This window comes from Pelobates fuscus, chromosome 10 (genome assembly GCF_036172605.1).
Source record: "Pelobates fuscus isolate aPelFus1 chromosome 10, aPelFus1.pri, whole genome shotgun sequence".
Lineage (NCBI taxonomy): Eukaryota > Metazoa > Chordata > Amphibia > Anura > Pelobatidae > Pelobates > Pelobates fuscus.
In genome coordinates this window covers 27,322,153-27,333,085 of record NC_086326.1, presented here as the reverse complement: position 1 = coordinate 27,333,085, position 10,933 = coordinate 27,322,153, and the positions used below count along the sequence as shown (strand labels likewise).

Below are 10,933 nucleotides of genomic sequence, written 5' to 3'. Positions count from 1 at the left end.
GCTAAAACTGGGACACATCTGATATTTGAATCCATAAGCTCCCCAAAACCCTGGCAAAGGAATGCATCGGGTCAAGGCTTTTAAGTAGAACACAGTGTGTGAAATGCATCTGTACAAGTGGTAAAAAAATAAAATGTATAGCTAAACTCGATGGAACTGATATAACTTCTTGATTTGATTTTAAAATGTCTCCTTTTAAATAGCCAAAGTTGTATTTTGCAGATAGCATTACTTTTGGGCAGGTAAAGAGAAGTTTGGGGCTTCTGTTTTCACGCAATAGTAGTGGTTGGTTAGTCCTTCTCTCAAACCTGTAATGGGTATCATTTGCTAAACCCTTAAATGGAATCTTGATTGCAACATTTTAGGTTAATAGATCTAGGATGTGTCTCTATACAGTTTAGTTGATATCTTCCAAATCATACTTTTGTGTCTAGATTTTGTAGTTTTGGTTTTCCATTTACTACTTTTCGGTGTATAGCATATAAACCCCTAGTTGTGTTTGTGCTTGAACTACATTCATGTAGGACGTATTTAAAGGGACACTCAAATGGATTTTTAAAGTAATATGGTAGACTTACCCTCCTCCCCAAATGAAAACAAGCATGCATTTTAATTAATTAATTTATATATATATATTTGATTGTATTTTTGTATTTTTTTTTATTGTAGGCATCTTAAAGCTGCTTGCAATAGTCTGTAGCCTGTGCAAGCTCTCCCCTTGTAACTCCGCCCAGTCATTCTGTGACTGGCCAATAGACTTCCCAATGCAGCACAATGAGACGTCTTTGCAAGGCAGGTGCTCTGCGCAATTGCTTCCTCTTGAGTCTGAGCTCCACTGAGCAAACCATAACAGGAAGTAACGGGACCGGTTATCTGGCATCCAGGGGGTGTAACCAGGTTACTTTATAAATCCACAAGCTAAAGTTCTTTAGGTGTTTGGAGTGTTTTTATGGAAGCCCCAGATTTAAAATATATTTTTTTCAATTCTGGCAGATATAGGGTCAGCATAAGTAATTTGTTGTAACTTTAACAATAAAATTTTAATATGTAACTGTATATACAAAGTTTTACATGAAAATAACTTATTAGAACATGCTATAAGAACAATAAACTTTTGTAAACGTTGTCCATTAGTACTGGCTGTATCTCACTCCACCTCCTTCATTGAGCATTGGTCGAAGGTACATCGAGGGCAGGGGGCAGGGCCTGAAGTTAGTGGGGGGCAGTATGTTGGTTGGTGGGTGATGTCCTGGTATGCCTGCTCTGATGGCTGCGTGCATTGAACTGTAAGGTAGAGTTGCCGGTTGTGGTGGGAGAGGTGCAAGAGGTGGTAAAGGCATCGCAACATCTGGCTGTAGAGAGCAGCTTTGGGTTTGTATGTCTGGATAGCCGTAGTACGGAAAGTAAAGTCTGGAAAAAATGGCGTCCACTCGGGCATCTTGTTTTTGTCGCTTATATTTCATCCTCCGGTTCTGAAACCATGTTTTAATCTGAAAGCACAATAAATATTTTATTAGCATTGTGTTCATGTAAAAGGTATTTACAAAGTTCAATAAGCTACATTGGGGGTGCCCAAAAGGTAGAATCCCAGATGTTGTAGAACTAGACCTCCGACTATGCTTTGCATGCCTGTAGAATGGCAAAGGATCATGGAAGTTGGAGTTTTCAAACATCTGGGTCTAACCGTTTTGGGCACCCTTGAGCTGCACCAATTCAAAGTTTCTCCCCAAAACAAGTGCAATTCTGAGCATAAAAAATGGTACCAGCTAGAATGTTTCATGTAATTCTTCTCTTCCACAACTGCCACACTTTGTATATTTTATGTGTCCAAATATATTTAAGAGCTTAAAAAAATTATAATCTAAAGTGTTATGCCCTGCGCTACTATGTCACGCCTAAATGTTGCTGCAGGCAGGGTCCTTGGCAATTGTTGCATGACAATTTTAAAGGACTGCAGACACAGCAATATCTAACTTTGAAGGGTTAAATATTTCTCTTAGCGCTTGTTACACTGACCGCCACTAGAGGTGCCTCTGCAAGCACATCAGGTGCACAAGGCTCCTATAGGAGGAATTTTGGATTGGACCATTGCCGCCTTGCTGACGCTACTGGATTAGGAGAGGTGAGCAGTGCCGAGGGGAGTCTCAGCACTGTGAAAATGTAAGTTTAAAATAAATACAAACTATATATTTAACGGTAGATGGGGGTGTCAATCAAACTAGATAGCAACAGAGCAACTATAGCTTTTGGAATACAGGTTTGTGTTCTCAATGCGTTTGCATTCTCTTTAAAGGACCACTATAGGCACCCAGATCCCTTCAGCTTAATGAAGTGGTCTGGGTGCCAGGTCCAGCTAGGATTAACCCTTTCTTCTATAAACATAGCAGTTTCAGATAAAATGCTATGTTTATAATAGGGCTAATCCAGCCTCTAGTGGCTGTCTCATTGACCGCCGCTAGAGGTGCTTCCGCGCTTCTCACTGTGATTTTCACAGTGCGAAGTAGCCAGCGTCCATAAGAAAGCATTGAGAATGCTTTCCTATGGACTGGCTGAATGCGCGCGCAGCTCTTGCCGTGCATGCGCATTCAGACGATGACGGCAATATGGAGGAGGAGAGTTCCCCGCCCAGTGCTGGAAAAAGAGGTACATTTAACACCTTCCACCCCCTAGAGCACGGTGGGAGGGGGGCCCTGGGGGTCGGGGCACCCTCAGTGCACTATAGTGCCAGGAAAACAAGTGTTTTCCTGGCACTATAGTGGTCATTTAAGGGCTAATCACTGTGAAGTTATGTTGCCAATTCCTTGTTAACTTTGCTGTGATTAAAACTGTTATACTTTTTAATTGTCCCTGTGCAGCATCCTGCATGATCATCATGCTTAATATACAAACCTGTATCATTAGATATCTGACAATATATTTAGATGACCAAACCCCCTCCGGTCACAGTAAAAAGGTGATTTTACTAAAGGTTTCTCCCCCATGTCAGGGCCCCCCACCCACTGGGCTGAAGGGGTTAAAACCCCTTCAGCCACTTACCTTAATTCAGTGCTGGTGACCTCTCCTCCCCTCTGACAACAGCTTCCGAGTGGAGCAGAATGCGCATGTGCAGCCAGAGCTTCGTGCGCATTCAAACCGCCCATAGGAAAGCATTACAATGCGATTTACGCATTGAGCGTCGGGAACCTCCTCTAGCGGCTGTCGTGGAGATGGCCACTAGAGGCTGGATTAACCCTGCAATGTAAACATAGCAGTTTCTCTGAATCTGCTATGTTTACAGCTGCAGGGTTAAAACCTGTGGGACCTGGCACCCAGACCACTTAATTGAGCTGAAGTGGTCTGGGTGACTATAGTGGTCCTTTAATTTATTAACATTATGTGATTATAATAGATTGGGATATCTATCATAGCTTTCTGTGGAGTCCACTTAGACAAAATGTAAAGAATATTGATATTACGCAATCATATTGCTCCAGCTCAGGACATCTCATTCTCCAGCAAATAAAAAATTGAGTCCAGCTCTACACCTACCTGTGTCTCTGACAGTTTCAGGACCCTGGACAGCCGCTTCTTCTCACTGGCTCCAATGTATCGATTTTCCAAGAAGCTCTTCTCTAGTTCCTGAAGTTGCTCTTCTGTAAACTTTGTTCGAGGTCTGGAGGACGATGCATCATCCTCTGATGCTGTGGACTCTGTGCTTTTTAAGCTGTCAACATCCGAGCAGCCATCATCATCCTTTAAAGGGCTGGATCTGGTAGCAGACCCTTCCCTTAACGCAGGGGGTTCTGTAAAACAATTCAGACCAAACAAATGAAACAACTTATCAATGACTATTGAGGAGCTGATGACCAATCTATAAATTTACTAAAAGCTGAATTATAGTGAATTAAAAAAAATATATTGCAAATTTTAGACTAGCAGTTGGAGAAGTTGTTTAATACAGTTCAGCATTTATTGAACAAACCAAAGAGATTTATTCATTAAATTCCAAATTGCTTGGAGTTGAAATCCAGATGGTAAAATATAGGCAGAAAATTTCTCTACCTCCACTACCAATACAATTTGGTTATCTTTAATCTACATTTTGCAATTTGCATTTTAGTTTGATACAATTTGGAGTTTAATGAATAACTTTATAGATGAAACAATGTAGTAACATTCTGTAACTTGGCTGTAGTCACAGCCTATCAGGCTAAATTTTGAAATGTAGCCTGATAGGCCGTGACTAAAGACAAATTACAAAATGTTTCCAAATTTACTATTTCTGCCTAAATTGTTCAATTTGGTTTTCTCTACATTTAAGTTTAGTGAACAAACATTTTTTAACCCCTTAACCCCTTAAGGACACATGACGTGTGTGACACGTCATGATTCCCTTTTATTCCAGAAGTTTGGTCCTTAACCCCTTAAGGACACATGACATGTGTGACACGTCATAATTCCCTTTTATTGCAGAAGTTTGGTCCTTAAGGGGTTAAGGGGTTAAGGACACAACTTCTGGAATAAAAGGGAATCATGACAGAATATTTCCATCATGTGTCCTTAAGGGGTTAAGAGAAGAACAAGATAATCAGTTTACCTGTCCCTTCTCCATAAAAAAAAGACTAAAAATGAAATGACCATTTAATATTCAAAGATTTAGAGTCCTAACTGCATAAGAAGAAATGGCGCCTGTAATGGTTGTAATGACAACCATTGGAATCCACTATAAAACTGCTGTTCTAGAACTTTACTGCTTGCAAACGGGTAATGTAAACACATGGTTTAAAAGATTAGAACATTTTATTAAATTATGAAAACTAGCGCCTTTTTCCTACAGTTTGCAATAGGATTTTCAATTCAATACACTTTCATATTTACTTTTAATTCAGTGTGAATTGGTGACAGTTCACACAATAGCAAATAACTGTATGCATTCACAACACATCCTGGGGGCTGACATCTGACCAGAAACATTTAGTTTAGCTATCAACTAAACTACAAGTTAACAAAAATCCAAATAGCAAAATGTAGGCTAAAACGGACAAGCCTTGATTAGAACAGATTATTATATTTTCCCTCAATCCATTATTACATTCACCATTCAATTTCAGTTTGCTACAAATCAGTGTTCAGTGAATAATCCTGATCCTGACCAATTTATTTACTAAAGTGTCAAAAGTCTGAAATTCAACTTGAACTTCTAATTATGGGCCAAATAGCTTAAAAATCAGCTATAGCTTTAATTTCATTGTTTTGCCCTAAATTTTGAAATTCACTTTGAATTCATGACAATTTGATTTTAGTGATGAGAGAGTTTTGAAGAAAAAAAATTGCCAATTTAGATTTTTTCCCCTTTTCCATATATATATATATATATATATATATATATATATATATATATATATATATATATATATATATATTTAATAAGAACACTTCTTTACTTATGCAATACATTTTTGTCGCACAGATGTCCCTATTTCCAATACATTGGTTCTAAACACAATCTAATCTGCTGTTTGACATCTCTAGATTAGGGCATTGTACAGAATCATTTTAGTTTGTGTTTAATTCATTCTACAGATTGTAACAGATACTGTACAGTTCAGCTGGAGGGACTGATCAACTCATGCCTACTACTCCTAGAGGGGGTTATACACTAAACAGTAAAGTAAAAACGGAGTTGCACACCTTTCTATAAAAAAAATATATCTAAATTGGATATTTTTGCAACAAAATCACTTCTTTAGAATTCACTGTTTAACAAATACATCCTAAAAAGTTACTAAAATACAAAAGATATTTTTATAATCATGTATTTACAGTTAACCAAAAAAAAAAGTAAAAATACTAATATATATAATATAGAAACTTTGCAACAAGGCTATGTATTTAGTCAAACATTGTTATATAAATTATTTACCATATGTGTGTATATAAATATGTGTGTGTGTGTGTGTGTGTATATATATATATTTATATCAGTCATAAAACAAGATTTGACTAAATATACAGCCTTTATCTCTCTCTATGAGTTCTGTGAAATGCTGTCTGCCTTAAGACAATTTTAGCTACACGGACACATATGCCCCTCCAGGTGTATACATGGATTTACTGTAGCCATAGGTGCAGGCATGAAAAAAATGTTTTGTTTTATTTCTGAAATAAAAATAATAGCAAAATAATAAATAAATACCTTGTGATATCTGCTTAAGTGACAGCGGTGCGGCAGCCCTGTCGTCACCAAGCAGTTTCTTGACACCATAGTTGTCCTTTCTTCTGTAACCAATGTTGGGTATAGAGTTGTGCCCACCCGTAGACATAGCAACATTGTCTCTGTCCTTGAACTGGGAACCAGGGGCCGGTCTGTGCTGTTTAAAAGCCGCATTAGGCTGAGTGCAGCTTTTCTTGCTACTCTCAGATAGCCACTCCACAGTGTATGTCCTCTTCTCCATTTCAGAGCTTGGATGAAGTCCTCTTTCTTCCTACTAAATTGGCCAAACTAACCTCTCCCAGACACTTACAGGCATATATAAAGCCTGGAGCCACTATGGGTGTAATGAGCCTTCTTGACTTGTGATGATAACTGCTACAATGGTTTTATTGGGTGTTACTGTAATCTACATTTTAGGAGACTGTCATATCCGTCTAATTCCTCAATCCAATACCACTTCTATATTCAATGTGGCGCCAAGTTCATGTCTTACCCAGTAATTAAATCAAAACCATAACGATTGCATTGTCTCATTATTAAAGAAATTCACTGTTTAATAGGATAAGATTCATATCATTTTGAAGAGTAAGAGCTAAAAATGCTCTGTTTTGGAAGAGATTAAAAACAGATAAATTAGGTTAATACCTTGTAAACCATTTTATTCCAAAACAATGGATTTTTGTTGACAAACAGTCATTGGATAAGAAAATGATAGTATTACATGCATTTTATGTATTTCTGATTTGATAGTAAATTGAAAGAAAATCGAATGCCTTTGGTTTTGTGCAATGGTTCTCTGCAAGCAAGCTAATAAGGAAATGTATAATAACATGTATTCATATTTGGGGGGGGGGGGGTGAGGAGGGGGACTCTTTTTATGATGTCACAAAATATATTTTTTTCTCAGAGGGCAATTTATAGCTTTAAACCCTCAGGTAAGGAAACGACCATAAGTTGTGACAAAGAACTACAAACAACATTGAAATCAAAGTCTATTTCACATAAAGAAAAACACTGAGAGACAGTTTTATCTGATGTCTGCTCCACACAGCATTTTTTTTTTTGTTGTTGTTGCTGTTTGGGAAGAAACATGTTAATTTGTTTTATTAAGGGAAAGAGGGACATAGGAAATGAGGGGATTGGCGTGGTGGAATAAAAGCCAAAATGTTTCCATTGCATTTCAAAGTAAGTGACCTGATGTTTTTATGAACTACATCAAAAGGTTAATTGTAACTTTGGCAAGAGGTAGTGTATGTGAGTAAGGTATGTTCAGATCCAAGTACCATCCTTCGTCTTGCAAGGACACCGTTTTGTTACCGAAGCCTCAATTCAAAGTGAAACTGCTTTTAATTACATTTATTTATATTTTGTATTTGCATTTTTTATTTTTTTGGAAGTGGGGACATATTGCATGCTGCTATGATAAGTTATTACTAATTCTATACACTGTCTTTATGTAATAACCATTGTGCAAGGGGTTAACTCAGTCCATTGTCTCACCTTACTTACTGACACCCCCACAGAAGCAAACACCTCATTTAGCAGGCTGTCTCCAAAAATACAGTCTCCACTTAAATCATATGTATAGCCTCATGATAAAGAACAAACTGTCTTTTGACAATTGGCTCATGTAAACAGATTGCTAAAAACAAATAATTAAAGATGGAAATCCATTGTCTTCAAAGAAACCTATTCTCTGTTTAGACCTTAATTTCAGTTATATTGTGACATTCCCCTCTTTTAGATCATTGTATTCTCAGAATTAACTGATAATTAAACCACACTTGAACATAATGCCATGTATCACAGTGTGGGACTTATTCACTAAACAGTGAATTGTAGTGAGTTCTACAGCTGGGTTTTAAAATGCCTAGGTAATATTGTAATAAAATACAAGATTGGTGTTTCAATTTGCTACAGTGCAGAGTTTAGTGAAGAATGTGACCTCTTTATTACATTATTTGTTTTTTTTAATTTAATTTTACTTCAATTCACTATTTAATTTTTCAACGTTAACAAATATTACAAATCAAAGTTTAGTGAAAAAAAAAAAAACACACACATACAACTCATTCCAAATTGCCAATTTTTGACCTTTAGATTTTAATTGTAGGCTGGAATAGTCAAATGGTCAAATTCTCCATGTCAACTTAAAATGTAAAATTCTTTGAAATTACTTTTTCCAAATAAAAACTTTATATCTAACTTTTTTTAATTTACTACAATTTAGTTTTTATTGAAGAAAAAAAAACAACAACTGCTATTATTATTGTTATTGTCGACATTTCTCAGTGAATGGCAACTTTCCCAAAATACTCCAACTTTTTGTCCGACATGGCTATTTTGGCCTTAAATATTACATTTTATGTTACTTGTTGAATGCCTGACAATTCACAGTTAAGGAATATATTACCCGACCATTTGGGGTGATAAGATTCAAAGGTGGACATTTTTAGACTAAAGGGGGGCAGAAGGAATTATTTTGCATAACGTTCCTGCTAATGGTGAAGATACAAGATACATAATACATTTCTATATTAGGTTGATTATATATTTCCTACCTGTTAAATTTTTTATGTATTGTGTATTAATATTGTTTTTGTATCTTATTGTACCCTAATGTATCAATTAAATGTTTTGTGGACCCAGGACATACTTGAAAACGAGAGAAATCTCAATGTATCTTTCCTGGTAAAATATTTTATAAATAAATTATATGTATAAATCATGACCTAATAAATTTGAGATCTGGTCTCCCTACGTCCAAAAACACACGATCTTCCTGAGGCACAATGTTTTCCAGGGCAAATAGCTTTTAACTTTTTAACTTCGATAAGCAGCCAGTGAAACGTACTACATATTTATCCAAAGGTTAATGACATAATCATACCCCTTTTTGAATATATATATTTCCCACCCTTAAGGTGTATTCCTAGTCTATAGTGTCCCCCTTGCTTGAGCACCCAGCCCCCAACAGTGTACAAAGGGTTAAAACCCAACATCAGGGACCTAATGCGAACGCACGCCAATCGCCGCGATTACATTAAGAATAACTCATAGGAAAGCTTTGACTCACTACTTACCTATGGGGTTTTAGCTGACTCAGGATGTCCTCATGCATAGCGTGAGGACTTCCAGCATCAGTTAGGTGACCAAAAGTCACCTAGCCACCGAGAAGTGGTAGACAGCCACTAGAGGTGAAGTTAACCCTGCAATGTCATTATTTCAGTTTATCAATAACTGCAATAATTACCACTGTAAGGTTAAACTAACAGGGGCACTGCACCCAGACCACTTCATTGGGCTGAAGTGCTCTGGGGGCCTGTAGTGTCCATCTAAACTGCACGGGGTGCCAAAGTTAAAATTCCAGATTCTTTAAGGAGCTTAACAATTATATTCCTGATAAAATGCACTTATGTTAGAAACAAACAGAAGGAACTAAAAACTGAAAAGAAATATATTTTGCTATATATTTACTAGTTTTCCATAAAAAAAAAAAAAAAAAAAAAAAGCCAAAACATATTTTTTTTTTTTTTGCCAACGAAACTAATGGGCAATGGAAAAAATATTAAAAATTAAAATAATTCAAAGGGGTATTCTGGAACCCTCTGATTTATTATCACAACACTAACCATAGGGAATACATTGCTAGGCCTTTTCACTGTAGCCTGTCTGCAGTCGAGACAAGTAGATTTTCATTTAAATTATGTATTTAACATTTTAATGTATTAACTTCTGGTATTTTTTTTTTAAATTTAGTATTAACTTTGAATTATTCAGAACTTTAATCCTGAACATATTAACCCTATCGTGAACCTATGTCTTGAGCATTGTGGGACAATACAAGTCATTTTGAGGTGCTTCAATTTATTCAGTATGGGGTTAACGTAGCACTGTCACTACCCCCTCCGAAAAATTAGTATTGTGTAAAGAGAGAATCTTTGTGAAATACTCATATTGACTCTGTTGGAATTTCAATAAAATCACTGAATATCATGAGATATACTGAGAAAAAGTAGGAACTGCTTTGCCTCAGCATATTTTCTACGCCTGACACTTCTAGACACTGGGCTGGAGCTACTGCTGCCTAGAAGTTTCAGTCCCCCAGCCGTCATCAGTGACAGCAACAGCAAAGTGACTTTATCTAAGGAGAATTCCTAAATGCGTCACTCTAGCTCATGTGCGAGAGTATAGCAGTAACATCAGCTTCTGGTGCTGAAGCACCATGAGCCAAAGAGGATCTGCCAGGAGAAGATGGTATAGCCCGTAAGGTAGAGGTTCGGGTAAGTAGAGCTCCCCTTTGCCTGGCCCCGGCGGCAACGATGTCACCATCGGGGATGTTTGCAACTCCTGCAAAGTCTTTAGACACTGATAGTGCCCCATTAATCAAGTCATAGAGCAGGTGACCTTCTGTAAGTTGGAGGATGGTTGAAGATTTCTCTATTATCCTCTAAATTGCTACAATCGGAATTCACACCAACTTAGTGAATCATATCATGTGTACTTTTATCATGTTTTTTGTATTTTTGTTTTGTATTTCAGATAGATACAATACTTCTTCTTTTCTTAACGATATGGGTTTAACCTTTAATTCATCATATGTTTCTTCCCATGTTTCTTCCCTCCCACCCCATACCCATCTATTTACCTGCATCAGAGACCCTCTATGATAATTTTATTTTAAAAATTCCAATGTATCTATCCAAGTATGCCAATATTCTTTTTGCGTGTTGCAATTTT

The 10,933-nt window shown here is 36.9% G+C and overlaps 1 protein-coding gene across 1 annotated transcript; it reads right to left on the bottom strand.

The window, feature by feature from the left end:
* Positions 1 to 1,130: 1,130 nt before the first annotated feature.
* On the bottom strand, positions 1,131 to 6,434 carry LOC134574679 (homeobox protein vex1-like). The gene is made up of 3 exons (XM_063433803.1): positions 6,176 to 6,434; positions 3,529 to 3,782; positions 1,131 to 1,490 (listed from the first exon to the last, which is right to left on the bottom strand). Exons 1-3 carry the CDS (start codon positions 6,432 to 6,434, stop codon positions 1,131 to 1,133), a joined length of 873 nt encoding a protein of 290 aa, XP_063289873.1.
* Positions 6,435 to 10,933: the final 4,499 nt, after the last annotated feature.

What these genes read in the sequence shown, in the direction of transcription:
- LOC134574679 (XM_063433803.1), bottom strand. Translation starts at nt 6,434, where the DNA reads ATGGAGAAGAGGACATACACTGTGGAGTGGCTATCTGAGAGTAGCAAG. An exon ending in ACTTAAGCAGATATCACAAG is followed by an intron (nt 3,783 to 6,175) that starts GTATTTATTTAT and finishes ATTGTTTTACAG; the next exon opens with AACCCCCTGCGTTAAGGGAA. An exon ending in TGAAACTGTCAGAGACACAG is followed by an intron (nt 1,491 to 3,528) that starts GTAGGTGTAGAG and finishes TTGTGCTTTCAG; the next exon opens with ATTAAAACATGGTTTCAGAA.